Source organism: Xenopus tropicalis, chromosome 9, assembly GCF_000004195.4.
Source record: "Xenopus tropicalis strain Nigerian chromosome 9, UCB_Xtro_10.0, whole genome shotgun sequence".
Classification (NCBI taxonomy): domain Eukaryota; kingdom Metazoa; phylum Chordata; class Amphibia; order Anura; family Pipidae; genus Xenopus; species Xenopus tropicalis.
The window spans coordinates 61,224,096-61,251,867 of record NC_030685.2 but is presented as its reverse complement, the minus strand read 5'-3'; the positions used below and the strand labels follow the sequence as shown (position 1 = coordinate 61,251,867).

The 27,772-nt window shown below is 41.0% G+C and overlaps 1 protein-coding gene and 1 long non-coding RNA gene across 3 annotated transcripts in view; one reads left to right on the top strand and one right to left on the bottom strand.

Annotated features, from left to right (window-relative positions):
- Positions 1-52: 52 nt before the first annotated feature.
- On the bottom strand, positions 53-24,333 carry ftcd (formimidoyltransferase cyclodeaminase). 2 transcript variants are annotated; one of them, XM_018097084.2, is made up of 17 exons: positions 24,067-24,333; positions 21,554-21,737; positions 20,912-21,040; positions 20,482-20,570; positions 19,234-19,413; positions 18,578-18,715; positions 18,202-18,333; positions 17,880-17,941; positions 17,379-17,508; positions 16,769-16,930; positions 16,311-16,354; positions 13,788-13,926; positions 13,035-13,130; positions 8,711-9,181; positions 1,929-1,957; positions 957-1,315; positions 53-335 (listed from the first exon to the last, which is right to left on the bottom strand). In XM_018097084.2, the coding sequence occupies exons 1-14, from the start codon at positions 24,118-24,120 to the stop codon at positions 9,098-9,100; spliced, it is 1,623 nt and encodes a 540-aa protein (XP_017952573.2). In that variant the 5' UTR covers positions 24,121-24,333; the 3' UTR covers positions 53-335; positions 957-1,315; positions 1,929-1,957; positions 8,711-9,097. The 2 variants fall into 2 exon arrangements, with proteins under 2 accessions (XP_017952573.2, NP_001006855.1); NM_001006854.1 differs by lacking the exons at positions 53-335; positions 957-1,315; positions 1,929-1,957 and having other exon boundaries at positions 8,034-9,181; positions 24,067-24,141.
- Positions 24,334-25,171: 838 nt separating this feature from the next.
- The window catches only part of LOC101730980, a 34,055-nt gene continuing 31,454 nt past the window's right edge, over positions 25,172-27,772 (top strand). Inside the window, exon 1 of the long non-coding RNA XR_209023.4 lies at positions 25,172-27,187. This is a non-coding gene — a long non-coding RNA (uncharacterized LOC101730980). The remainder of the gene's footprint in view (positions 27,188-27,772) is intronic.

Here is a 27,772-nt window from a genome sequence, read left to right as displayed (position 1 = left end):
GTTGTTATATGTTGTACAGAATGAATAAAGACTCACAAACATACATCAAACATAGTGCTTTAGAGATTTTTATTTCTGCCCATATGACCTTTCTGTGTAATACAAATGCAGCAGGAAATCACCAGACCAATATCAGGGAATTTATTCAATTCACAGCACTGAGCATATAAGAGGTAGGTAAGAATAGACAGGGAATGTAGATAGTAATAATGATATATATGCATTGGGACAGGAGTGTGGGGATTATATGTGATGGCATATAAAATGAACATTTGACTCCATCTTCACTTGTCAACCATCTATCAGTCTGAATCAGAGCTGGAGCCACTGCCATGCTACAAGGGAGAAAAGAAAAGGAAGAAGACATTTCAGAAGACATGTCATAATCAGCATGATCTATTTATATAGTGCCAACAAGTTAGATCTTTACATTCATTTATAATGAACTGGGGTCTTACAATAAATTAACAAATGAGGATTACAGAGTAAAAATTATTTTTTATATTGATAAGTCTATACATTGGATGACACTTTATCGGGAAAGCATTCAGACATGAATCTAGTATTGATTTGACAAATGTGGGCAGTTGCTATACAAGGCCACTAAACGGGCACCTAGCCAGGAGCATAAGAACAATAAGGAACCCAATCTACTGTGCTATTAGTTTGGGGTCTGCCTAAGTATATTGCTGGTAAGCCGGTATGTTTGTACTGCCAGATACTATGCACACAAACAGGTACTATGCACACAAACACACACAAGGTTCAAGCATTGCACTTGGGAAACTTTATTATATTATTTGAGGAAACAATGTCTGTTCTGTCTTATGAAAACTACATTGTAGTCTATAAGGAAACCCATCAATGTAGGTCTCATTCAATAGAATCTAATAAATTGTTGCTATTTGTCTTACAAAATGCAGGAGGTACCTGTAATTTATACTATTAATACTAACCTTTCCATGACCATGTTTATGGTGTTTGTGCTTCTTGTGCTTGCCATGGTGGCCACCATGGGGGTCACAGCCAGCTGGATATCCAGTTGGGTATTGAGGGGGGCCTGGAGGTATTTGCCCATGTGGGTGGTGTCCATGATGCCCGTGATGTCCATGATGCTCGTGATGTCCGTGATGCCCATGATGCCCATGACCTTGAGGGTTGTGAGGAGGAGGGCACCCACCTGGATAGCCGCCTGCTGGAGGGGGAGGAGCAGGACCGGGGTATCCAGGGTATGGTTGGCTGCCAGGAGGGTAGGGCCCTGGAGGGGGGGCACAGCCACCTGGTGGAGGGCAAGGAGGCTGCCCATAGGGGGTTCCTGTAATAAAATAAGTTGTGTAGAGTGTCAGACACAAAGAGTTAGCAAATAGTTTGGGAACTGGGCCCTTCATTTTTTGTCTTTAATGATTATCTCTACACATATATACTGCTTTCTATATTATTAGTTTATATATTAGTTTGTTTTTATTATAATTTATAAATAATGGGGGTAAAACGAAAATAAATCTGCTTATTTGCATAATAATACACAAATTATGCACAATTTTATGTACTTGATGTATTGGTTGTGGTGAGGAGTCCCATTGTGTATGTTGATACGCAGATGAGATGACAATAAAATTTGAATTGACTTGGATATAGCATGATGGGTTGGGAACGGGATAAATTCTGATATATGGTAATATACTGTATGCATGCTACATATGCACTGTGCTAATGTTCGCTGTAGTAGTAGTGGGTTTAAGATAATGCAGAAAGGGCGTTTATTGTGGACTCAGGTATCAAAGGGCCCCCTTAGAGGAAAAAATGTAGATATAAACATAAAGGACATATTCTATGCAACAATAATTATTTTTTAATTATATAATCCAGTGACATTCAGCCTGCAGGCTCTGCAGAGATTTTAGGAATCAGGGTCCTGGATCACTAACCTTGATTTGGGTTCCACATGATGAAGAATCTTAAAAAAAAAAAACAGAAAAAAGCAAAGATCACTGTGAGGAAAGGATTATATCAATAAACAAACTATAAAGGCACTCATACAGGGGAGGCTCTTTTCCAAGTAGGTACTAGATGTGCAATCATCTAAGTCAGTGCTGTCCAACTTCTGTGGTGCCGAGGGCCGCTAGCATACATACATTTCTCTAGCATACATAGTCGAGGGCCGCTAATGGAAGCCAGTTTTGACCACTCCCCCTTTTTAAACTGCATCCACTTCATACCACACCCATGTTATCACAAAACCATGCCCACATTAATGGTGGTAGTGCAGCAAAAACCCAAATGGTTGGTGCTCACTGCGGGGATATCAACCATCATTTATATGTGAAAGAATTATATTATGTTATATTAAGACACACCCTTAAATATATATGCTTCCTTCTCCCCTGTGGATAGCACAGCAACCCCCAGCACATAATTACACACCTTAGGGACCATTTAATGGCTATTTCCAACTACTAACAAACTTCCAGAACAAACCTCTGCCAGGTTCACCTCCTACAGGCAGCATAGGGCAGACAGGGCTGCCTGTGTGTGCCATACGTCTGCCTGCCCTATGCTGCCTGTGTGTGCCATACTCTGCCTGCCCTATGCTGCCTGTGTGTGCCATACTCTACCTGACCTACCCTGCCTGTGTGTGCCATGCTCTCTCTGTCCTATGCTGCCTGTGTGTGCCATACACAGTACATACAGTGATACAATGCTGGCACTGTTCCTACAGTCTGTTTGAGGTGTGAAGAAGTGAACAATGTGGGTGATTACAGCCTGAGGTGTGAACAATGCAGCTACAGTTGCACCGCCCAACACTGACATTTTCAAAGGCAGAAGAAATGAGACCATGGCCCTGTTCTGCTCTAAAACCACCAGTTTCATCTTAACAGTCCCCCAACGAATCCAAATTTTTACCCACTTTCATATAAAGCCCAACCCTTTTGGGGTTTTTTTGCCTTTATGAGACTAATTTTTCCTTCCTTTCTGTTATACTATTTTACTTGTGACATATACATAGCAATCAGCGAATCTGTTGCTTTTTGCTTTGTCAAAAATAAGAAAAACTGCTGAAAAATTTGCGAGATGGTAAAAAAACTCACAAAATGCGGCTACCACATGACTTTTTTTGACACAGACTTTTTTGATGCGACCACTACTTTTTAATTTTCTGTTGTGGTGAATTCTCAAAGCAGTTTTGCAAATTGCCAATGGCGAAATGTGGAATTTTGCAGCGAATCCATGCCTGGCGAAAACATTTGCTCATCACTACATATACATTTAAGTAATACTAATACACAACTGTGCTTTTGTTTAGAAAATCTCATAAAACTGATATAAATAAGCACCATGGTTGCAGATGCAGTAGCTAAGCAGCGTCCTCTAGGGCTCACTTTGCATAATGACTGTGGTATGTGATAAACAGGGGGTATAAGCCAAAAAATAAAATTTTGCCTAATAAAACATTTAATTTCAAGTAACTCTAATACACATTAATTTTAGTACATTGTAGCAGAGTGTAATGTCTTAATCAAGCTTCATAATTGACTGGCTTCTGCTACATTGTTTTAATAGTCAGAACCAGCAGTACAAAAAAACTGAAAGGTGCACCTGTCCATTTAACAGCAATTACATTAAGGAATCACTTGAAAAACTGAAAATGTGCATTGCAAAGTTGCAAAGAATTAGATTTTCTTTTATTAAGAAAAAAAGTATTTGGGGGTTTACAGCAGTGATCCCCAACCAGTGGCTCGTGAGGAACATGTTATTCCCAAACCCCTTGGATGTTGCTCTCAGTGGCCTCAAACCAGGTGCGTATTTTTGAATATCTGGATAGGAGGCAAGTTTTGGTTGCATAAAAACCCAGTGTAATTGCCAGAGTCTTCTGTAGGTTTCCAGTCAACAAAGGGGCTATCAAATAGCTAATTATAGCTCTTATTGGCACCTCTAGGAACTTTTTGCATGCTTGTGTTGCTCTCCAAAACTTTTTCCATTTGAATGTGGCTCATGGGTATAAAAGGTTGGGGATCCCTGGTTTACAGCATGTACATGGCAAAGCCATATGGGACACTTCCCACTGACATCCTTGACCCATGATCATTATCCATATCACACTTTGGTCAAAGGAACTGATTGGCTGCTCTAGAAGATCTCTTTGTTGCCAGCAGTCCAAATTGTCTGCCAGTCTGAATCTGTTAAGTAAGCAGCTCCCCATCCCCTTTGTTTTATACTCACAAAGGAAGAATTATTCACTTCTATGTAGTTCAGATTAACTGGACATTATAATGTCAATATGCCCAATCCAGCTGCTGGGAAATCCTTATAGTTTAGAAGGCCAACTGTTATAAAAACAGGTTTCCTAAACATTGTTGTCCCCATGGTCAGAATGCTGCAGATCCAGTTACACTGACTGCGAGCAAACAAACCTGCGTCAAAGTTATCACAAGGAATGACACACCCTAATACACACTGTACATACACGATAAAGCTGCAATGTTGTTCCAAGAGGGGCTGTTTCTATATGCAATGGCAACACAGCATACAATTAATGTTTCTTTTAGGGAATGGAGTAAGCAATCTGAATACAAAATCTAATCACTGATATTGGTCACTTGAGTAATTACTGTATAAGGCACCCTGAGCACAATTTATACCTTCAGAAAAGGGGTATGCCCTTGACCCACAAAGCTGTGTGTGATTGAAGCGGAGTGTGTTTTCTATAAGGGCTCTGGCACACGGGGAGATTAGTCGCCCGCAGCAAAACTCCCTGTTCACGGGCGACTAATTTCCCCGTGTGCCAGAGCCCTAAGAGTTAAGATAACTTTTTGTATTGCCCTAAGGCAGGGGTGTAGAACTCTAAAACACAGGATAAGTCGCAGGCTGAATTTTTTATTAAGATACTTAGTAAGATACTAAGGGGCTGATTTACTAACCCACGAATCCGACCCGAATTGGAAAAGTTCCGACTTGAAAACGAACATTTTGCGACTTTTTCGTATTTTTTGCGATTTTTTCGGCGTCTTTACGAATTTTTCGTTACCAATACGATTTTTGCGTAAAAACGCGAGTTTTTCGTAGCCATTACGAAAGTTGCGTAAAATCGCCCGATTTTTTCGTAGCATTTAAACTTACGCGAAAAGTTGCGCCTTTTTCGTAGCGTTAAAACTTAAAAGGTGCGAAGTTTCGCGTAAGTTTTAACGCTACGAAAAAAGTGCAACTTTTTGCGCAAGTTTTAACGCTACGAAAAATCGCCAGATTTTACGCAACTTTCGTAATGGCTACGAAAAACTCGCGTTTTTACGCAAAAATCGTATTGGTAACGAAAAATTCGTAAAGACGCCGAAAAAATCGCAAAATACCGATCATTACGAAAAAAACGCAATCGGACTCATTTCGACCCGTTCGTGGGTTAGTAAATGTGCCCCTAAGTCTTAGTTACTATGTGAGAAAAATGGAAATTGATCAGGCTGGATGGTCAGACACACTGACCAATGGCCACATAAAACAGCCAGGTGGGCATTGTGTTTGACATATGTGCCCTAAGGTGAAGTGCAAGTAAATAGTGATGGGCGAAAAGTTTCGCCAGGCATGGATTCGTGGCGAATTTCCGCGTTTCGCCATTGGCGGATTGTTTCGCGAAATGGATGAAAAATTTCGGCGCGGAACAATTCGCCGCACGTCCAAAAATTGTCGCCGGCGTCAAAAAAGAATAGTCGCGGGCGACGAAACAATAGCCGTGCGACAAAATAATAGCCGCGGGCGACGAAACAATAGCCGTGCAACAAAACAATAGCCGCGGGCGACAAAACAATAGCCGCGGGCGACGAAACAATAGCCGCGCGACGAAATAATAGCCGCGTGCGACAAAACACTAGCCGTGCGACAAAACAATAGTCGCGGGCAACGAAACAATAGCCGCGTGCGACGAAACACTAGCCGTGCGACAAAACAATAGTCGCGGGCGACGAAACAATAGCCGCGTGCGACAAAACAATAGCCGCGCGACAAAATAATAGCCGCGTGCGACAATTTTTTTGTCGCACGACATTTTCGCCGTTTCGCTAATTTTTCGCCATTTCGCGGATCTTTTGAAAGATTCATGAATTTTTCGGCGAAGCGAAACGGAACAGATTCGCTCGTCACTACAAGTAAATAAGACAAATCTAAAGGGCTCCTTTATTTTCTCAGTCTTCTTTATCCCTGGCCCTATATTTACGAACCTACCTCTGATCTTTCATAGATTTGGGAACAGCTAAAAGAAGCATATTTAATGTATCTTCACTGATCAGATATCAGCTTATCATAAGTCACCAATTGCTTTCATGTTCCTTATGTTTCAACTGTACCCTAACACTTTAGAGATTGTATACTCTTGCGAGCAGGGCCTTTGGATCTGATTTATTAAATTATTGTATTACTTGCAGCCGATTCCAATAAATCCCCTTTTACCATTTACTAGTACCTGGCACTGCACTATGTAACTATACCCTCAATCAGGACAGTATACTTTGTGATCCATATTGATGCAGTGGGCGTTGGGGCAGATTCCATATTCATACGTGACACTAGCTGTCCTCGAGGTGACTTTAATGTGCTGCCCTCTAATCGGCCGTGCTTTGACTGACACGCGCTGACAAGCCCGACCGGTATTTTTTTGCGATAACGATCAACTCCTCCCTTGTGCTACCACTTCTTTCCAGACTTATGCTGCAGCCCTGATGCGCGCTGATAAGCGCGGCCGGTATCAATGATGCTTATGTTCAATCTCCCCTCTGTGTGGCCATCTAAGTCCCCAATCCTTCTCCGGGTATATACTACAGCCTGGTCTCTAGCCCCTCTATTGTTTTTTGCCCGCTTGCAACATATATGTTGGACCTTAGGGTGTGAGTTGCAGTTCAGTACATGTTGGTACTAGCGTTTCTTTTCGCTTGCACTGGGTATATTTAAACTCACTTCACTGTCTATTCTTTATCCTTTAGCTCAGTTTCTGTTTTATTTTTACTTTTTATTTTTCATGCTTTTTGTTTACTGGACAACTTATTGTAACACACTCCCACTTGATGATGTCATACTGGTTTTGGCACCACTGTAAGGTTTAATTGGGGGATTTGTTTGCTACACATTCACTTTGAGAAAGGCTGCTGTGTCAGCCGAAACGATAGTCACTTGCCAATAAAAGTTTTTTATTTTTATAAGCCCTGTGAGTGTGGGATATTTTCATTTCTGCAATATTATATATATATATATATATATATATATATATATATATAATATTGCAGAAATGAAAATATCCCACACTCACAGGGCTTATAAAAATATATATATATATATATATATATATGGAGGATGAGTTGGCCTAGAGGTTAAGTTATCAGTCTTTGAAGTGAAATCTCATGCTAGAGACCCTGGCTTTATTCCCTCGGGCAACTCTTTGTGACCCTAAACACTTAATCACTTGGTGTCCCAGCATACTTACCCCCATACATAATTAGAAGTGATAACGCATAGCAATCAATACAATGTATGCTTTTAAACAGGTGACCAATACATTTTACCTGCTGATGGGTTGCTATGGGTTAATGCTCCTGAGCAAACTTAGTGTCTTTTATTAAATAACCCATTAGTGCGCCTATAATGGCTACCTTATTTGCTGTAAAGCGACTTGAGGCCCACGGGGGGAAAGCACTATATAAATTAGACCCCAAAAATGGGGGTTACGGTGTACTGATTGATGAGCTAGCAACATAAGTTAAAGTGAGAGATCTCTTATTTAAAAAGATACTTATCTCAGCTGGTAGTATAGCAGAAATATAACCACTGGCATTCCTATAGCTCCTTAGCTAACACAGAAGTGTAGCACTACAAAATCGAGAATGTTAACGTTTTAAAAGTTTCTCTTTTGCTTTTCAGCCAAAAGCCAGACCATATATTGTAGCAGTGCAGTCGCATGCTTTACTAACTTCACATAAGTAAATAGAGTTGCCTAGGGCAGGCCTTTACATTTTAGTACTGTTTGTACTAGGGTGCGAAAGGGAAGGGCTCATCACACGGAGCACTGATTGACCCTCAGTTTCAAGAATGTCATTTACACAAGAACATAAGAAACTAGAATTTCAAGCTATTCCAGAGTGTAGCAAGGAACAAAATATGTAACAGTATAAAAAGCCTGGAGGTAATAAAGCTCCATCCACAGAAGGGTGTTTACTGATATGCAGAATATACAAAGGTATCAGCTTGGAAGCTGGGGGTGGGTGAGAATAGGTGCAACACAATCTAGCCCAACAGCTGTTTTTGCCAATACCAATGCAACTGTAAGCAACTTTCCCCTATACATTAATCATTTTCAGCAACTTCAAAGTATTGTATAAATGAAGCTGCAAATAAAAACAGTACATCTGTGGCTCTTTATATGCTTTGTGCTGCTGGTTCAGAGTTCTGAAACAACATAGCAAAAAACAGCCAATTAACAAACCTGGAAGAGAACTTCAGCTAAACTGTAAAAGAAAGGGATATACAAAGGCTGCTGTTGGCTGCGGTGTATCTGCACAAAAGGTACATTATTGACATATACAGCGGGGGCACATGATCTACCCACCCTCTAATAAAACTGGTTATGGGAAGAGAAACGCTACACATATACAGAAACCAGCAGAACCTTCTATGCATGTGACTTATACACACCCACACACCAGTTACACCAGTTGCCAATGCACACAATACATACCACACACTGGAGCCCAGGAGTTCAGATCAGCTGACTGTGCCTCACACAGAAGTCAGTTCCACTTATAGGAAAACAAGTTTGGGAGGGACCAAGGGGAGGGGGTAAAGGCAGGTGGGAGCCCTGTATCCATGCAAATATCACATGCAAATATCCCTCAGCTAACCTCCCCCTCTGTGAATAGGAATCACATATACAAAGAGAGCCCAGAAATTGACGGTCATATTAAATAGAAAGAACTAAGCAACAGTAAGGTAGGGCACCCCTCAGGGCAGATTTGTTTCATCACAGGTAAAGCAGATTCACCAGAACCAACAAGCAAATGGAAAAGTAATACTGAGCACTGACAAAGTGATAGAGCGAATTTATTATGGTATCCTTGTGTCACATTCAACTCCGTCCCTCGCACACTTGGAGCACAGACTGTGCACTTGTTTTTGCCTCATCCAGCAGCTGGGCAACTCTCTTTTCAGTCTGTTTAGAGAAAAAGAGTAAACATTATAAAATAACTAAATGTAGCAAAAGCAAGTATAATTAAAAAAGCCTCTATTCCTACTCCCCAGCTGCCCATTTTGTTTTCACATAATGTGCATATTTGGCTTGCTGATACTCCTCTGTTACCATACATCAGTCAGGCAGACATGTTGCTGCTTAGGTGTAAAGGTGGCCATACATGGGATGATTCTAGCTGCCTATATCAGTCCCTTAAAGGACATGCAAACCCCATACACAAAAATTTAATCAGCAAACAGCCTCTTTGAAATCTTTCAATACCTGCCACACTGGTTTTCCAGAGGTTAATAGTAAGGCTGCAGCATCCCCTTTATCACTTCAATTTGCTTCTCCTCCTGTAACCCACTCGGCCCCCTCCCTCAGGAATTTGCTTTGGCTGTTGGCTTGTGGGCATGCTCAGTTGTTCTAAACTCAGATTACTAAACACGCCCCCCAGTCTAGCAGCCAGTAAAGAGATGGCATTGCTGGTTCCCATTGAAACTCAGCTCTAGCTGTCTGCTTTAATTTTTTTCTCCCAACCAGCTCTCCTGAGCTCAGCTCAAACAAAGCAGAACTTTTATCAAAAACAGTTATGTCTAGGGCAGGCCTGTATTCTTGATGAAATGTATGCTGAGTGTGAGTGTGTGTATGCTGCTTGCAGATTTAAATGTATCTGCTTATGTATCAGAGGAAAAATGGCCACCGGGTGAAAACTGCTATTTGCTTTAGGAAAATTTAATGGTGCTGGGAAGTGGAGGGGATATATACAGTACAAATTATGCCATTTGGGTGGGGGAGACATGCCCAACTGATATACATTGTAAGCAAATGTAGGCTTTACATGTCCTTTAAGGTGGCCATACACGGGCCGATTGTAGCTGCCGATATCTGTCCCTTGGACCGATTCAGCAGCTTATCGGCCCATGTAGGGGCAGAAATGACGGCCATACCCAACCAATGTCTGGCCTGAAATTGGCCAGATATCGATCGGGCAAGTTAAAAGATTTAATCGGAGCGGGGACCGCATCGGCTCATTGATGCGGTCCCTGAACCGACTGTGCCCTTGCCGCCGTTAGAATTCGATCGTTTGGCCCCAGGGATCGAATTAGCCTACATTTTCCCGATATCTCCCACCCATAGGTGGGGATATTAGGAGAAGATCCGCTCACTTGGCGACCTCACCAAGCAAGCGGATCTTAACATGTATGGGCACCTTTAGACCGATTTGGCAGCTTATCAGCCCATGTATGGGCACTATACTTTATTCAGCACAGACACAAAGATAACAGCTTTTATGTTATGGGGTATGTAACCACTGTGTCTGCCATAAATGTTCTGGGGGGCACCACTGTGCAGGGGTAGGCCAAGCCAACCGGGCACCCTAGGCAACCGCAATGCGATAGTGCCAAGCGGCAGGGGGTCAAAGACTAAGAGAGCGGACTAGGGGTAAGTAGGAGAGGCTCCTGCCTGGTGCCCCCCAATCATTGTGCCCTAGGCAGCTGCCTCTTCTGCCTACCCCTAGTTCCGGCCCTGCCGCTGTGTCGGTTAAAGAAATGCTTTGTTGCCAACTTTTTTTGAAGAAAAAAAAAAAGGAGGGGGGGTATTTATTTTCCGGCTAGATGGCAACCTTAGCCACCACAGTGTCTGTCATAAAATGCTAGGGAACCAACACAGACATGTCATGTCATGAGGTCCTAGAGGGCCCAACACTATGTCTGTCTCAAAATGTGGGGGCCACATGTTTGCCATTCCAACCATGTAAAAAGGTGTGTGTTTTTGTGAACTGGGCATGGCATACTAGGGGATAGGTGGATACAAAGTAGGGTTGGAGAAAAGTTTTGCTATATGTATAAAGGGCAGTCAGGATTCTAAACAGATGATCATCTGGCTCTGGAGAGATGGGGAAAATTTTTACTGAGCAGTGTTTCATTGAGTGGAAAGTAGCTCCTATTATCATAAATGTAATGTCCCAGTGCTATGTGTGCTCTTTACTATAATCAATGTGTTTCTGTAGTGTTAAAATTTCCCTTTGATAACTACGTTCACCATACTGTTACCAAGTAGAAAAATATTTTCTGAACAGCCCCCAACCCTTTAAATATGACTCAACGTGCTGTTACAATTGCCAAGGAAATATTTACAAGTTCAAACATGTTTTAAAACTTGTTTCTGGATAGATTTTAAGCGATAGCAATACACCAGGCATATTCTACCAATTGCTCTTACTCTTTAGGCAGCTGGGCTTCTTACCATATCACCACTCCTGGTAGTAGCATGTACAAAACTGAATGCTTTTTAGTCTGCAGGAAGTATAAATTGCCTTTCTCTTGAGCAAACTATATCCAACAGGGACATGTATAGCAGTTAGAACTGCATGAAATGGTCTTTGAAGCCAGTATTATCACTTGCAACTGGATTCTGCAACAGCTGGTTTGTGTCTTGGGGGTCTGAATGACAACCACATTGACATTGTTAGTTGTCCAAAATAAGAACTTAGTTGGCCATTGCCCACCACCCCTTCTTTACATGTGTATTGTTCTGGCCATGCAGCAGCCAGTGTCGGACTGGGATGCCAGGGGCCCACCAGAAAACCTTAGACCATGGGCCCACCCTCCAAACTATTTTTCATCCATTTCTTACTCTACAGTCTCTATATTTTCCTAGTTTTTATTATCTTTATATATTATAATATATTCTTCTATAAATTTAGCTGTTTTATTCCCATAGAAAAATAAGTAATAACCATGAATTAGGCCAAATGGCTAGAAGCAGGAGGTCCCACTGATACCTGGGCCCACCGGGAATTTTCCTGATATCCCTGTGGCCCAGTCTGACACTGGCAGCAGCTAAGTGTATTGGACTTTTCAGGACCTCATTAGTAAAAGCTATGGGCTCACATTCTGGCCTGTCTTCTAAATAAACCCATGCCCATTATTGCAACGTTCACCATCTATGGCAGAGCAAGCAGGTGCAGTTATGTTATACTGAATGACTAGTGTCACCTGGAATGACATAAAAGACTGGGAGACAAGCCAGACAAAAGCTATGAGTCTCAAAAGGTCTTTTTGCATATGCTATGGGCTTTCTGGCCCAATTACAATAATACAACCAGCTGCACTCAATAGAACAAAAACAGCCCATAGTAGAACATGCACATAAGAATCACTGTAGATATTAACATTTAAACTAGAATGCAGTTTCCATTTCAGCTTTGCCTTAATGGAATCATAGAGACTGCTTTACCTTACATCAGGACAAATAGCCCCCTAAGGTTTTAGGATCAAGTTTGCGATAGACAGCAATAATGACTTGCACCAGAAAAACCTAGAGCCAGTTTATTATACTGTAATCACTTCTGTGAGTTGACTTTCGGCACACATAGGTTATTGCCTATTCCCACTACATAGTCTTTGCTGTTTTGCATAAGATTAGAACCAAAATTATTACCAAACAGCACACTTTTTGCCAATTTCTATCAAACCTAGGAAGTGGCATGTGAAAATTTTATAGTGGGCAAGATGTGATTTTAATTTTAAATACAAGCAGCAAAAATGCGCGAGTCCATTGGGGAGGAATAATACTTATTAATTAATTAGTGCCAAAAAAACAAAAAAATGCGCTAGCTTAGCTTTTAAAAGAAAATTCTGGTGCATTGAACCTTAGTAAAAATGGGAGATTGACATGTTAATGTACACTCAGACATTTTTGATGAACTTTGGCAAGTGAACGCCTAGGATTCATGAGTATTACAAATGTATGCATTATTATGTGCTCGGTGGTAACTTTAGGGCAGAACCTCTTGCTCCAGTGATGCTCATAAATGGTTTAGACATACCAGGCTTCTGAATTCAGTATCCTTTATCTCCCGTAGGTTAATCAGGACATTAAAGTAAGCCCCAAACACTCCCGTTTCTAATGCTTTGGCGGCTACCTGAGGACAGAAATAATATTCAAGGATGGAGAAAGCTTTTTTAGAGAGGTTTATGGAATAGGATAAGGCAATGGGCAAACAGAGCATTTGCTCCGGTTCTTTTAGCCTGTGTTTTCAAAAGAAGCATATCAGCTCCCTACATCTACACTGAAAAAGTACTACTTCCACTTGAGTGCAGGTACACTGAGCACAGTGGCGGTCTGGCCGAAAACTGCAAATGCAGGTATTTTTGGACCCTGTACTTTTCAGTTTAGATACACAGGGGTGCGGAAGGGAGTGCATCCGCTTTCCTGAGCCAAGATTACAAGCACTATACATTTTGTGTATATTATTATAGATATAGAGTGTGCACATTTTATAGAACAACCCCAATCATGCCTTCATATAACCTCATTCTGTTATCTGACTCTATAACAGCACCAGCCTCCACCATTAAAGCAATGCGGTGAACTGTTTGATTTAACAGATTCCAAGTTCACTATTAAAGAACTTTATAATTTTAGTTAAAAATATGTATATGGGAAGCATTTGCATAATTGCAAAAGGACAATAGGAGGTGGGATATGTGTCTTCATAACCACAAAGGGAAAGTTATTTTTAGAGGTTAAAAAAAAACAAAAAAAAAGTGGAACAAGATCTCTTATTAGTAGTGGATACCTGCAAGTCAGATTTGCAAGCAATGTTTCCATGCTTTGACATTTCCAGCAGAGGGTACCATAAGTTATTGATGTTTTCTGCCAGAGAGAGTGGCACTTTAACAGCTTCCTTTAGTCCCTCCTGTAGGGCAGCAGAACGCCTGTATGTGCAGATCACAGGGAAAGCTCAGAAGTATGCACAATATGACAGATACATGACCCTCTTGTACTGCAGCACAATCAGGTTTTACAAGCATTTGAAACACTCAGACTTTCCTTATGTACAGTGCAAATATTATGCGGAGGCTAGTAACATTGCTATACAATGGACCATGACAAAGAATCACATGCACACTCCTACTATTGCGCAAACAGTATCCGAAAAGGGGCATTCACACCCAGTTTTTAGTAACTGAGCAAAATATATGGTTGCTGCCCTGGAAAAAAAAAAAGGTTGGAATGTAACAGAAAGTCCTTCTATAACTGATCTTTGTCCTTTTGTGAGAGAGCACATGAAAATGACTAAGGAGTAAAATATACTTGTATACTCTTGTTTTGCTAATACTAACACCTTTTTCCTGCTCTCAGCCCAGGGTGAAGCCTAATGACATATGATGTCTATTGAAGGGTCATTGCAGGGTTTGGAGAGGGATAGCAAACTTCTCTGGTGCTACAGCTGCAAAAAAAAGCTTCTGTGAGGCTGAAGTGCAGAAGCGGATCGGTGCCTTAAACAATGCTTCTCCTTGTCACAGGAAACACCATTATTTTGCCACTTGGGCTTCATTTTTACATTCAGGCACTTTATTAAAAAAAAAAAAAAAAGTTGACCCTTTAAAAGATGGCCAATAGAGAAAAAGATCAGCTAATTAGTGAGATCGGATTGTCTGGCCCATGAGCTAAAATATCAAATCACATTGATGGGATACAGGCTGTTGGAATACATTAATGTGCCAATGCCCTCCTTGTTCCAATGGAATTTTTAAACCTGCCCAATGAACATATTGCCGATTTTTAGCCAGATATCAGTCGGGTAAACCTGTCTGAAAACCCAATAAACTGACTCAGATCATCGGCAGCTCTTACTGGTCCATGTGTGGCCACCTTAAGCCATACATCTTTATAAGATAAGCAGCTATTTCAAGAAACTGGGGTGTGATAGAGACAAGCCATGCAGCTCAGATTCCTGGTAATATGAACCAGTCAGGAATTGCAGCAGATCTGCTGTCTCAAAGGTAACCGGTTTGTCACAAAGAAATGGATTAAAAAAAAATACTTGGTCAATCCCGGCTGCCAATAAGAGCAAACAGCATTTTTGTTTTGGTGCCACCTGTTTATGGTGTAGCATAGGAGTTTTTCTATAATTGATGTTATCATGATTTACACACACATACATCTCCTTCAGAGATCACCTGACCGGAATAATGCATCTCTAACTGTAACAGGTAGAAGTGTGGGAGTAAAAGACAGAACTTTGTCCACTAATGTGCTAATGTAACCTAATTTGTACGTGTGCTGTGAATAGTATGATCCCAGGAGGCGACCCTTAATTTTTTATTTTGGGTTGCCCAGAGGCACATAATACTAAAAAAGTATATTTTTATGAAAATAATTTTAGATGAAGCATGATTTTACATATGAGCTGTTTTATGTAATATATTTTTTTATAGACCTGCATTGTTTGGAAGTATAGTTTTCCTTAAGTTTTAATTAATTCAAATTATTATTAAGGTTCACCCCCGTTATTACACACTGTCACCTTCAGGGCCATGATCAGCGGGGGAAAACGGGGGTTGCAGTCGTGTCGGGCCCAGCAAAATCCACTTCAGTTAAGGTGGCCTGGCTGCATTGGGAATATTAGGCAAATTGTGTAAGTAAGGGATAAAGTTACGTCAAATCTCATGCTATTTACATAACGTCTGCAAAAACTGCCTTAAAAATTGTGTAACTTGTGTATCACGCTAAAGACAGAGGAGGGGCAACTCCACTGGCCCCAATGACTTGACTGACTTATTAGCACATTATTCATTTTAACTGTTTATATACGAACTGCTTATTATAGAGTAATGTCAGCTGCTTATAACAGAAGCTATTTTTCTGAATTGTGAGTATTTTCAACATAAATTTACAGCAGGGGAATGCCTGGTTATAGGGCCCCTACACTTACACAGTTTAGGCGACTTATACAAAAACGTATGCAATTTCTATATTGAGCAATGGCAACAAAAGAGCACGAAGGAGAGTAGGGTTCAAACTTAGGGCAAACTCCACCGACCCCCCCCCCCCAAATAAACCAACTGTTGATTAGCACATTAAATCAATGGATCTTTTTTATGAACTGCTTATTATAGAGTATCATCATCCATTTATATTGCACACACAAGTGTGGCCAAAACTTGTGCACTTGTGTTCATGGGGGATCCCCCATATAAATAACTTTTACAGGGCCCCAAAGTTTCTGATCGCAGCCCTGGTCACCTTACTGTATTGCTAGACTGATACATAGGAACGTGTATGTGATGTCATGCTCTAAGAGAGATAAACTCACTTATCTTGCTCTTCCACTGTGTTTTTGGGAAGCTTCAAAGCAGCCTGAGGAGACAGACAAACAAAAAATAAATTACAGCAGGATAGTAATCCTACCAACCAATTAGCATGATTTGAAGACAAAATTGTTCCATTGTGAAGCAGAGGGACCCCAGAATCCATCTTTAAACAACAGAACAAGTTAAGGGACAGTTGCATTACACAGCAAGCCTAAAGGAGGTGGGGGAACTGGTTCCCGGTAATCAGAGACAAACTATTTTAGCTCCCTTCCAATCTTTCGAATCAGGAATGTCCAGGTAAAAATAAAATATAAATTATTAATTTTTGGAAGTTCAGATAGATATTATGCACTTTATTTTTTACATAACCCCCAATATAAATATAATTGTAATCTTTATTCCATACAAATGTTTGACAAGTTAGAAAATGATATATAAAAGGAGGTAAGGCTGCACATACCATGTAACTTCCAAATGCATTGGAATCTGCATCAACCATAGCAAGCAACTTGTCGGCTGCATGATGGAATGGCGGAATCAATTCTCGCATCACTCCATCCAAAGACTCAAACTGCCGTTTACCATAAGTCATCTGGCCCACCATGCAGCCCAGCGCTGCCCCCTGCAGGAAAACAGCAATGCATAGTGGGATCACTCATAGGGGATATTAAAATAAGGTCATAAGTGTGAACAGATTTGCCAGAGAAGAACTAAAAATCATCTCTCTAATAAATAGACAGCGGATTAGAAGCACAACACAAATGTTGAGTGTTCAAACTGAAAGTCCGAACTGAAAATGGTTGTCTAGAGATCCAACCTAATCATCAATGGTCTATTTGTTTAGTCAAAATGGATAACCTTTGCTTGGCCTGTTGGGCCAACTATATTCATAGAGCAAAAACTCACAACAGGAAGATTTTACAAATAGAAAACATTAATCTGGGCTATGCTTGAATAAAGAAAAACATTTTTTTTTTTATGTGAGGAAACCTGGCAAAAACCTGTTCTAGTACTGGTTAACAGAAATAAGGAGATACAGAACACTAATTCACTAGGCTTTAGCTTCTCACCAATGCAGACACAGCTGCAGCAACAGAGCCACCACCCGGGGTAGCACTACGAGCACCCACACTCTGCACAAACCCCCTCAGTGACTGGGTGACCAACGATGACTCAGAAAGATCATCCTGGACAAGGTACCTAAAAGGAGGAGCAAACACGTGTCACAACATGATATTATTGGTGGGGGGAGAAGAATCATAAGGGGAATTAAAAAGTAAGCAAGCAGGAAGCATTAAAAAGCCATGGGAGAGGGAATAAATGATACATTGGAGGAAATAAACCACACATTAGAAAAGAAGAAAAGAGATGCATGAAGCGGAAGAGCAAGAGAGGATATAGCCAAAAATAGTTATGAAGAATTGTGGTGTTGAGTAGCTGGGGGTTCCTATCTCAGGGAATAAGGTCAGCAAAGAACTTTAGGTGGGCTTTCTAAACAAGTTACAATTTATCTATAAAATTATGTATTGTGCAGTGTTACACAGGTTTATTTGGAACTTATGGGTACTTACTCAATAATTCTTTGTCGCGGATCAAATGGAGCCAAAGAGTCCAGACCAAGCCGGTTAATAACCTATAATTTAAGCCCCAAAATTAAATAAATATATTTAAGAAACAAATTAATATGGTGAGTATTTCTCAGCCCATCTGAGAGAATTCTGGCTATAGGTGGGTTATTAGCAGTTAGGTGCAAAGTGGATGCTAAATAACAATTTGCCCATAAAACCTGTAATGTGTTGGCATCATCACCAGCATAATTATGTGAAGACAGACAAGGACTGAGGGAATGTTCCCACCAAAAAGATTAAGTGAAGGATGAAATGAGTCTCGTACCAGTCTGATTTTATGCTCCTCCTCAAGTACAAACAGCTTCTCCTTCTGGATATAAAACTCAGCGGAATCTAGAAGAGACTGGAGGGGCACTAAACCCACCAACTGGGAACCTATTACAGGGAGGGTCATTTCCTGAAATACAAATTAAAGTTACAGCTTAAATATACTGTTTGTGCTTATTAAAAAGCTGGCATACCTATGTTACTGTAGTTCTAGTTAAAGAATGTCTCTGCTTCTCTGTACAGACTCAGCAGGTTTTTTTTTTATTTGCATATGCTATGCCTAAAGTATTGCATTACCAGGGGCAATTCAATGACCTAAGCAGCAAATATGCAGTGAGAATTTATATATAATAAACAGAAAGACGATGGGGTACCTTGGCATCCTTGCACACCTCTTCATATACTACATGCAGAGGGGTTATTTCAAAATCCAATAGATTTGTTGACACCTGTGCCAAATTCTCTTCCTGAAGGAACCATCCAATTGCTTGGATCTTCCGAAGACGTCCTGGCTATGGGAAAATGTGGCAGTCAAATGCCAAGTAAGAAGATATTAAAGAAAAATTAGGGGAAGTATTTGAAAGTCACATTTCTCTGTTTTTAGCTCAGTATTAACTTTTTCTAATTTGCGCAATTTGTCATCATTTTTATGCCTTTTGATCATGTACTTTTTTGTGCTGCAGCTCTCAGGCAAGAAGTTTAAGTTATCTGGTTATTAGGGGACAACAGTTTTGAAATCAAAATGGAATGTGAAGAGGAAAGGGCCTAAAGGAAAAATCTATAAAATAAAAAATAAAATTGAATCCATACTATGGTTTTTAGTTGCTGGACATAGAGGCAGACCAGCAGGGAAAAGTTGTTGAGAATAGCTCTACATAAGACATGCGAATATCCCCTAGCATTCTCTTCCAAATCCATCCTACCCTACTGTCCCATCATTACATAAAAGCAATAATGTTCCTCCTTAAATACATTCATTCCAACAAAACACTTGTCTGACAGTTAATGCCCCATAAGTTTCCCATCTCACCTGATCCTTTCCACGGCCACCCTCGCGGATATTAAGAGCAATGCGATGAGCCAATTCTTTGGTGCTCAACAGATTGATGTTGTAAGCAATTAGGAACTTGCGGGCTCCACTCACAGTTGCACCCCAGCTAGGGACAAAGACTGGGTCACCAAAGTCAGGAGCCCACTCTGGGTTCTTCAGCTGAAGGTAAAGGGCAATAAGGAATTAAGTTGAATAAAAGTCAGTGCTCGAAAGGTAAAACCATGGCATTATAAGTGGCGTTCTAGTGTAATAAATACTAGTAGGCTCATTTGGATATTACTGCACAGTAAGAATCGGAAGAAGCAATTCCTACTTTAATACAGGATACACAAAAGGGGGGCTGTGGGAGAACTCCAAGGCCAAGTAAAATATACAAGTACAATGAAAGTGCAACTGATCTAGGCATATTAGCTACAAGCATACAAATGAAGAGAGACTGCCCAGACTTAATGGTAGGCTTATGTGTTTTAGAAATATTCTCTCTCCCTTAAAAGTCACAAGCAGGGAAGGGTTAAGTCTGTGGAACCAATGCTTTGGTCTTCCCAGTCTCTCTCTTTATATAAGGTAATGACAGGAGCCCAGCTCAGAAGACACTTCCACTCCCCCCCCCCCCCCCATCATCCACTATATATATTTTGCTTTATACATTATTACCCCAATAATTAACAACAAATTTTATTTTTCATTATGCATGGTTTTGTATGTCATAGTAAGACTGACCGGTATATAATAAGCTGGAAAATCTACAGGTAGCCTGGGGAAAGAGGCCTTTTTAAAGTCTTACATCCAAGTAAGCTTCAGACTAACCTATTGGTTGTTACCACCCCAACATAAAACAACGCTTGCCACCGTTTACAGAAAACAAATATTTATTTTTCTGTCCTAATAATAGCATTGGCATCATTCTTACCACCAGGTGGAAACCCTACACACCATCTGCATGTAGAGGAGAAAGATTGCTGAGAAGAGGATAGGAGAGTAAATAGATTGCTTCGGGAAATGTACCAACATTTTGCTTATTATTTTTCGAAGGGATAATGTTAATTTAAGTTGTAAATTGTAAGCGCTTGCCTGGGGTAAAAAAAAAAAAAAAAAAGCATTTTCTAAAATATAAAAACTAAAATACACCATCAAATTCATGCTGCCGCCTGCTGGTAGATAAGAGTCGCATACTGTTGCAGGAGAGTAAAATATGCAGACACAGAGGATTTTACTGCATTCTAATACCTTAGTGGCCAAAGCTTCATATTCACCAGCCCTCACAGCTGGCAGGGTTCTACGACTTTCACTGCGAGCAGCCTCTCCATACAGATACACTGAAAGAAAGTTGGACCAAACACATTCAGTTTTTTACATGCACAATATTTTTAGGCATGTATAGATGCCATTTTCACCTCACAAATTTAAACTGACCAAAAGTTCCAGGGACAATGCCTATTATAAACTTACTTACTTATGTAACCATACATTTATTTTTATTGATTTTATCCTGGGAGACAGTTAAAAAAATAAATAGTTCCTGTGTTTATAATTTATTACTTTAGCATGCCATCTATGGTAGGCATTAAGAAAGTCTAATGGGGCAAACTGGCCAAGAAATATAGAGTGTCACACTACCAGCGTCTAGGGATGATAAAGTTATTCCAGTCGCACCTACCTGGAACTTGTAGCTCCTTCGCCAGTCTTTTAGCAAACTGGTTGGCACAGGCCACACACTCTTCCATTGTGACATTTCTGACAGGGATAAAAGGACAGACATCCAGTGCTCCCATACGTGGGTGCTCACCTATACAAGACATTTAAAAAAGTACAGAAGTTTTACAAAGTAAAACACTTAATGCATAATTTCAAAACATAATCACCTATATACAGTAAGATAAGTAATAGTTTATAGCAGTCAGTTTGCTTAGTAAACTATATGCCCAAATATATAAGTGCAGCTCTCATACAACCCAGATTTCTTATTTAGTATCACAAGAGCCACACATAAGGTGCTACTAGTGATATGGTCAGTCATATGCCATCTATGCTATAATGTTCTCTTTTAAAGACCAACAGGACCCAGACTTACAGGGCCTCCCTGAAACTCCTATGGGTTCCATATATTACATGACATTCAGAGCAGCAAGGGTAAAGCTGCAGGACTTAAACAGCCCATTATGATCTTTCCATTTCTGTGTGAAGTGATGGAAGTGGGGTGCCTCATAGCCCAAATGAAAGATTTAAATCTAGCAAGATTCAGATTTGCAGAGTACAGCATTAAAATGACTACAGCTGCACTTTGCATATTTACGCCTACCTTTGTGCTTGCGCATGTCAATCATTTGAAAGGCCACACGTGCTGCATTCAGAGCCCCTTCTACCACTGCCTCAGGAGATCCAACAAAGGTGTATACGGTGCGGTTAGTGGAAGCCCCAGGATCCACATCCAGCAGACGACATCCACCGGTTTGGGTGATTGCTGCAGCCAGTGCATCTATAACCTATGTACGGGATATAGAGGGAACGATGTATGGCATACAGGGGGAAACAGGAGAAGCAGTGAAGTGCTTGCACACTCATACAACTAAACTGCTTACACAGCAACAAGTGTCATTTTCACCAGCCATTCTGTAATGCCAACAAGAAAAAAAAAATATATATATATATGTAGGGGATCAGAGAACCCTGTCCCCTGTTTCTCAGTCTGTGATCTCATCCAGCCTAGCTACAGCCTGGGGAGGGATCCGGTTGGCTGGCTGCCCCAGTGCACGTCTGGGAGAGGTGTGCCTAAGCTTTGGAGCCAAAAATCTAGGGGCGGGCCCAGCAGTTTATAAAGGGAGCCCCTGCTGTTGTTTGCCAGAATTGAAAGAGATACAGTGTGAGCAGCCATATTGTGTGTTAGACTTGAAAGGAAAAAGTCTGCTGGGCTGCCAGGAAGGAATCAGTCCTCTGTGGTATCTCTTGTGTGTGTCCCCTGCTGTGAACAGGTATTGCTCGTTTGCCTGCTACGTGGGAGCAGCCACCTTTATACAGGGAAGGTACTCTGGGGCAGGTAGCGCTACCTGGGGGGACTAAAGAGCTCTTGGGGAAGGGACTGAACTAACCTAAGGGTTGTGGTTTATCCGGATCCAAGTGGGGATTGGGCATCTATAGAGACTGTCTGTGCCAGCTGTGGATAAACTACATGGGTTCCTCAGAGCAGGAAAATCAGTTATACATAAAGTGTTAACTTCCAACTCCAACAGTTATATAAAGTTTAACATTTCTGCAAAAGCTGTGTGTGATTATTTCCTAGTGGAAATCCCCTAGAGGTGTGTTCCTCAGTGTCCACTAGGTGGAGGCACTGCGCTGTTCCCAGTATCAATATTCTTTGAAGAACACACATCTCCTGAAAATACAGCCCATATATAAGTGAATGTGCCAAGAAAGGGTTACATATATATATATATATACTGCGTCAAACTGTGCTCTATATCAAAAAAAAAAAAAAGCCCTATTGTTTTCTGAACTGACACCTTACATGAATGCTATGAATGGACCCACAGACAGGGCCAGATTTAGCGAATGCAGAGCACAGTTTTAACCATTTTGTGGATGCCCCTAGATTTCAGATTATTGCCCATTAATTAGATATCTGGAATATAAGTAGGGCCACCACAGGGGTAGACAACAGGAGTCCTTTCAGGGGCCCAGTAAATAAAGAAGACATGGCGCTTGTTGTGGGAAAGGATACTGTGGGGCTTCCCGGTGTTGCAAAGTTCCACTGTGTCAAACATGGTTCAGTAGTCCAGAGGCCACCATTACATTACGGTTTACTGTTACTTATAGCTTATAGTTCAGTAACTGCAGCTATCTGTATCAGACTCAGTTGGATGCGTCAGCCTAATTTTTTGATTCTGCAAAGACCTGAAACCTGCAGGTACATAAACCCATGGGTACATACAGAACATATCAGCCAGTGTAGTCCCCTCTGATGTAGCCTATTCCAGTTTTACAGATATGAAGATTTATTCAGCTTGGAAAAGGGCAAATAGGCTGCCTCCTGCTATTCAGACAATCCCTGGCAACAAAAATTCAGCACTGAGCCATGGAAATGCTCGGGTAAGGGCTCATACTCACAAGTGTTTGCTTCTGCCCTTCCCTGCGTTGCGGTGAGTAGGTGCACCTCCATGTAGGTGTAGTCCATTAGTGCTACTATGCTACCATTTGTATTTGTGTAGCTTACCCCATTGAAACTAATAAAAACTACTTTTAGGCTTGTACCACTTGCTTTTGTGAAATAATCGTAAAGGTAGGTATTCTATATTCATCTGAAGACACTATACATGGGACATTTATGGAAACACGGTAATTACATTTAATTGTTATTAATATTTTATGAACAAAGAAAAGAAGTGGTGGTTCACCTTTATGTTTACTTTTAGTATGTTAAAGATTGTCTTATTCCTAGCAACTTTGCAATTGGTCTTTATTTTTTATAGTTTATGAATTATTTGTCTTCTTCATCTGACTCATCACTTTTCAAATAGTGGCCACTGACCCCGGCAGCGAGAAACTATTGCTCCGTTAAGGTTACAATTTTATTGTTATTCAACTTCCTATTCAGTACCTTACCTCTTCATACTCCAGTCTCTCATTTAAACCACTGCCTGGTTGCTAATGTAAATAAGACCCTAGCAACCAGATAGCGGTTTAAAAACCAAACTGGAGAGCTAAACACTGCTAAATTATGAAAAAAAAACACAAAAAAAGTTTACCTAAAGGTCAACAACCCCTTTAAAAGAGTATCTGTGAGGTACTAATTTCATTTTTAGAATGATTTGAACTTACCTCTTTGTTCTTCCCCTCTGAGAAATTCGGGACACACTCTACAAGCTTGGACATTTTGCCTGAGCGTTGTTATAGCCCCTTTCACAGTCAGCAGCTGCTGCTCAAGTCAGACTTTAAAAACCCAAAACAGCGTTTACAAATTAACTAATTAGTTGTCCACTGACACAGGTTATGAAGCTTGGAAGGGCAAAGTTGCTGATTGGTGCATTGCTTGGGAAGTATGAGAGGTGTGCACTAGTCTATGTGGTTAACTATACAGGAACATTTGTACGCTAACAAGTATTTACAGGCTTGGGGGGTAGGTTGTAAAGCAGGAAGAGATGAGCTGGGGGGTTAACTGCAAAAAGTGGCTGTGTTTGTGAGTCTGGCTGTTTCTTTTTAATATTTAACAAGTTGTTTTGCAAATGACAAAGGGTAAACATAAGCCCAAAGATCATGATATCAGTACTCTGGGGGAGGGAGGGACTCCAGCAGCTTAGTAAGAGCCACAGAGCAGAAAATCCTGTGAGAGCAGGACATAACATTCCAGATGTTATTCAAACGTGTCTCTCTAGCAGAAAATGAGAAATCCCTGTTATGTAGTGCATAATATAGATAGAAGGAGCTGCAGTCACGTGCTACAAAGAGACACCTGGGCAGGCATATATGGGGTGCTGTTTGTCCGAAGCACATTTTGTCTATAAAAATACATTCTATATTCAAAAAATATACAAAACAAATATACAAAAGACTTATTTCTGAGAATAAAATACATTTTATGCACAAAAGGATTTTTTTATATTACAAACTCCATTCTGTAAATTTTAACAAGCATTCTATCTCACAAATGTATAATATCCATACAACAAAACCAGTTATGTGTAAAGTTACTTACAGAATGAATTATGTAAAACAAAACTTCAACAGAATATATAATGGGGTAACTGAATAGCATATTCCAAGCTAGATTTTCATGACAAAATAGATCCTTGTGACAGAAAGTAAGATTCTATACCACAGAATTCATTCTATCAACAAAATGAATACTTAGTTCCACAAAACTGATAAAATATCCATTCTGTGAAACAAAACAATAAGAAACAAGCATATTCATTATCCAATAATATACAGGTTTTAACTGGAGTCAATTTACTGGTCTTCCCACTGTTTTAATTTGTCTATAAAGTGTTTACCAGTCTACCTGTCATTCTACCTCCGGCCTACCCTCAACCTGGCCAAAATTCCTAATCAAGCCAGGTTGTTATTGCCCATACATACAAGGTTTTTGTTGTTCAGCCTCCAGCCTGCCCACCTTTGTCACTGATCCAACTCCCTCTGCATTACCATTCCTCCCCCTACATTGTTGTCTCACCCCCTCCATGTCACCAATTTGGTCCTACTCCCACTCCCTAAGCTTGAGCAAGAATCTTTCTAAAAAAAAAAATTACGGGGGGGGGCAATCATAATGAGGGGATATTAGGCCTATTATAAAGATAGGAACAGATGACTTACCTCAATGTATCATGTTTATGTTTTGAATGCTTTACTTTAAAATTTATTTTAGCTGCACAATCCATACAAATATCATTAGATCAGTTTTGTGCCACAGAATCAGTACAGCATTATTTTTTTCATCCATCTGTAAGACATTCCATCTAGCTTGGAATATTGCTAGTCAGTTTAGTTTTACATAATTCATTCTGTAAAAAAACTGGTTCTGCTTTATGGATGTTATACATTTGTGAGATAGAATGCTTGTTATAACAGAATGTACAAAACAAATATTTCTTTTGTACATTTGTTACCAGTGTATATGGCCACACATTTTTTTCTGTGTAATGAGGATTGTTCTTTGTATACAGAATATATTTTTGTAGACAAAATGTATTGACACCCAATAGAAAAATTCACAGAAAAGGTGAAAAATTTGCGAAACTTTTTTGAAGTAACTTTTTGAGGTAACTTTTTTTGCAGCAACCACAACTTCTTCCTCACTCTGCAGAAAAATTTTGCGGCAGTTTTGTGAAAAAATTCACCAATGCCGAAATGTGTAATTTTGCTGTGAATCCATGCCTGCCAAAAAAATTTCCGCATCACTAGCAACAGGCTTTTAGCTGCAAAGACATATAAAATGGCTGCGCATTATATTCTAAATTGGGCACAATATAAGACGAGAATTAGAAAGGTAGCCATATTAGCTAGTTAATTGGTATATGCAGTTATACAGCCTTATGGCCTAGTTGCCCCTTGAGTACTTACTGGCAATATGTCCCATTCCTTATGCTATTAGCCCCATAACAAATCTTATTTTGCATTTGGGCCATTTTTCTATCTCACTGCCCCATATTAAATATATCCTATGGCGGGGAGGCAATTATCAATGCTGGAAAGTAATCAAAGGTGTCCATTTACATTTTTGCTTTCATAGTTCAGCTGGCTAAACAGAGCAAACTGACGGTTTACTAAGGGTTACTGCCACGGTGCAATCTTGCCCAGCTGTATTTTCACAGGCACTCCTACTTACTATGGACACAGGGCCTGATTTATATTTTTTACTATTGGGCCGGGTAAATTTAAATTAGTGGTTCTGAAATTAAAGTGATGCTCCTTAGGGGGTTCACTCAGTAGCATTAAAGCTAAACATTTTTTCAAAAAATGAATTTTAACATTTTGAGAGTCACTGACTGTGCCTTTAGGCCACCGAGTGGGATGAGGATGTTGTCATTTAACAAAATGTATTGGTTTCTTTTGTAGAAAGCTGTCTGCACAGCATCCAACTTCTGTCACTGCTTTCTTTTATACATATAGGTGGGAGCTGCCATACAATTTGCCTTTGTGACGATATAGCAACCAAAAGGCTATCAAAACTATGGCAGTTCTGTAGCAGTGCGCACTTGTGTGTATTACGGTTGAAGTGGAGAGTGCCTCAGTCCAGCACAGTATGCCTACCTTACTGATAATGCTCTGCCTAACTATATAAAATGTCCAATAATTACAGACCTTTCACCAAACACATCTTACTGTACATACTGATTTATAGATCCATTTCTTACAATTCTGCTTTCTTTTATGTTTCAGGAACTAAGGGAAGAGCTGAAAGGACTGGCCTTCTCCTGTGCAGCAATGTAATTTTGTCCATAAGGTAAAAAGAATGAGGGTGGGTGCATGTGTTGCGGAGCGGGCGGGAGGGTGGGTGGGCGCGTGTCGCGGAGCGGGCGGGAGGGTGGGTGGGCGCGTGTCGCGGGAGGGTGGGTGGTCGCGTGTCGCGGAGCGGGAGGGTGGGTGGGCGCGTGTCGCGGAGCGGGAGGGTGGGTGGGCGCGTGTCGCGGAGCGGGCGGGAGGGTGGGTGGGCGCGTGCCGCGGAGCGGGCGGGAGGGTGGGTGGGCGCGTGTCGCCGAGGGGGCGGGAGGGTGGCCGCGCGTGTCGCCGAGGGGGCGGGAGGGTGGGTGGGCGCGCGTGTCGCCGAGCGGGCGGGAGGGTGGGCGCGCGTGTCGCCGAGCGGGCGGGAGGGTGGACGCGCGTGTCGCCGAGCGGGCTGGAGGGTGGGCGCGCGTGTAGCTGAGCGGGCGGGAGGGCGCGTGTCTCATTGGGCTACAGTTGTGTGGAGGGGAAATTAATATTGGGGGGGCGCAGACCTTGCACCCTGCAAGATACCTATCAGATGCATTCTCTTTTATAGAATTGATCTCATACCTGGGATTAAAGGTTGCAGGAATTTATCTAAATA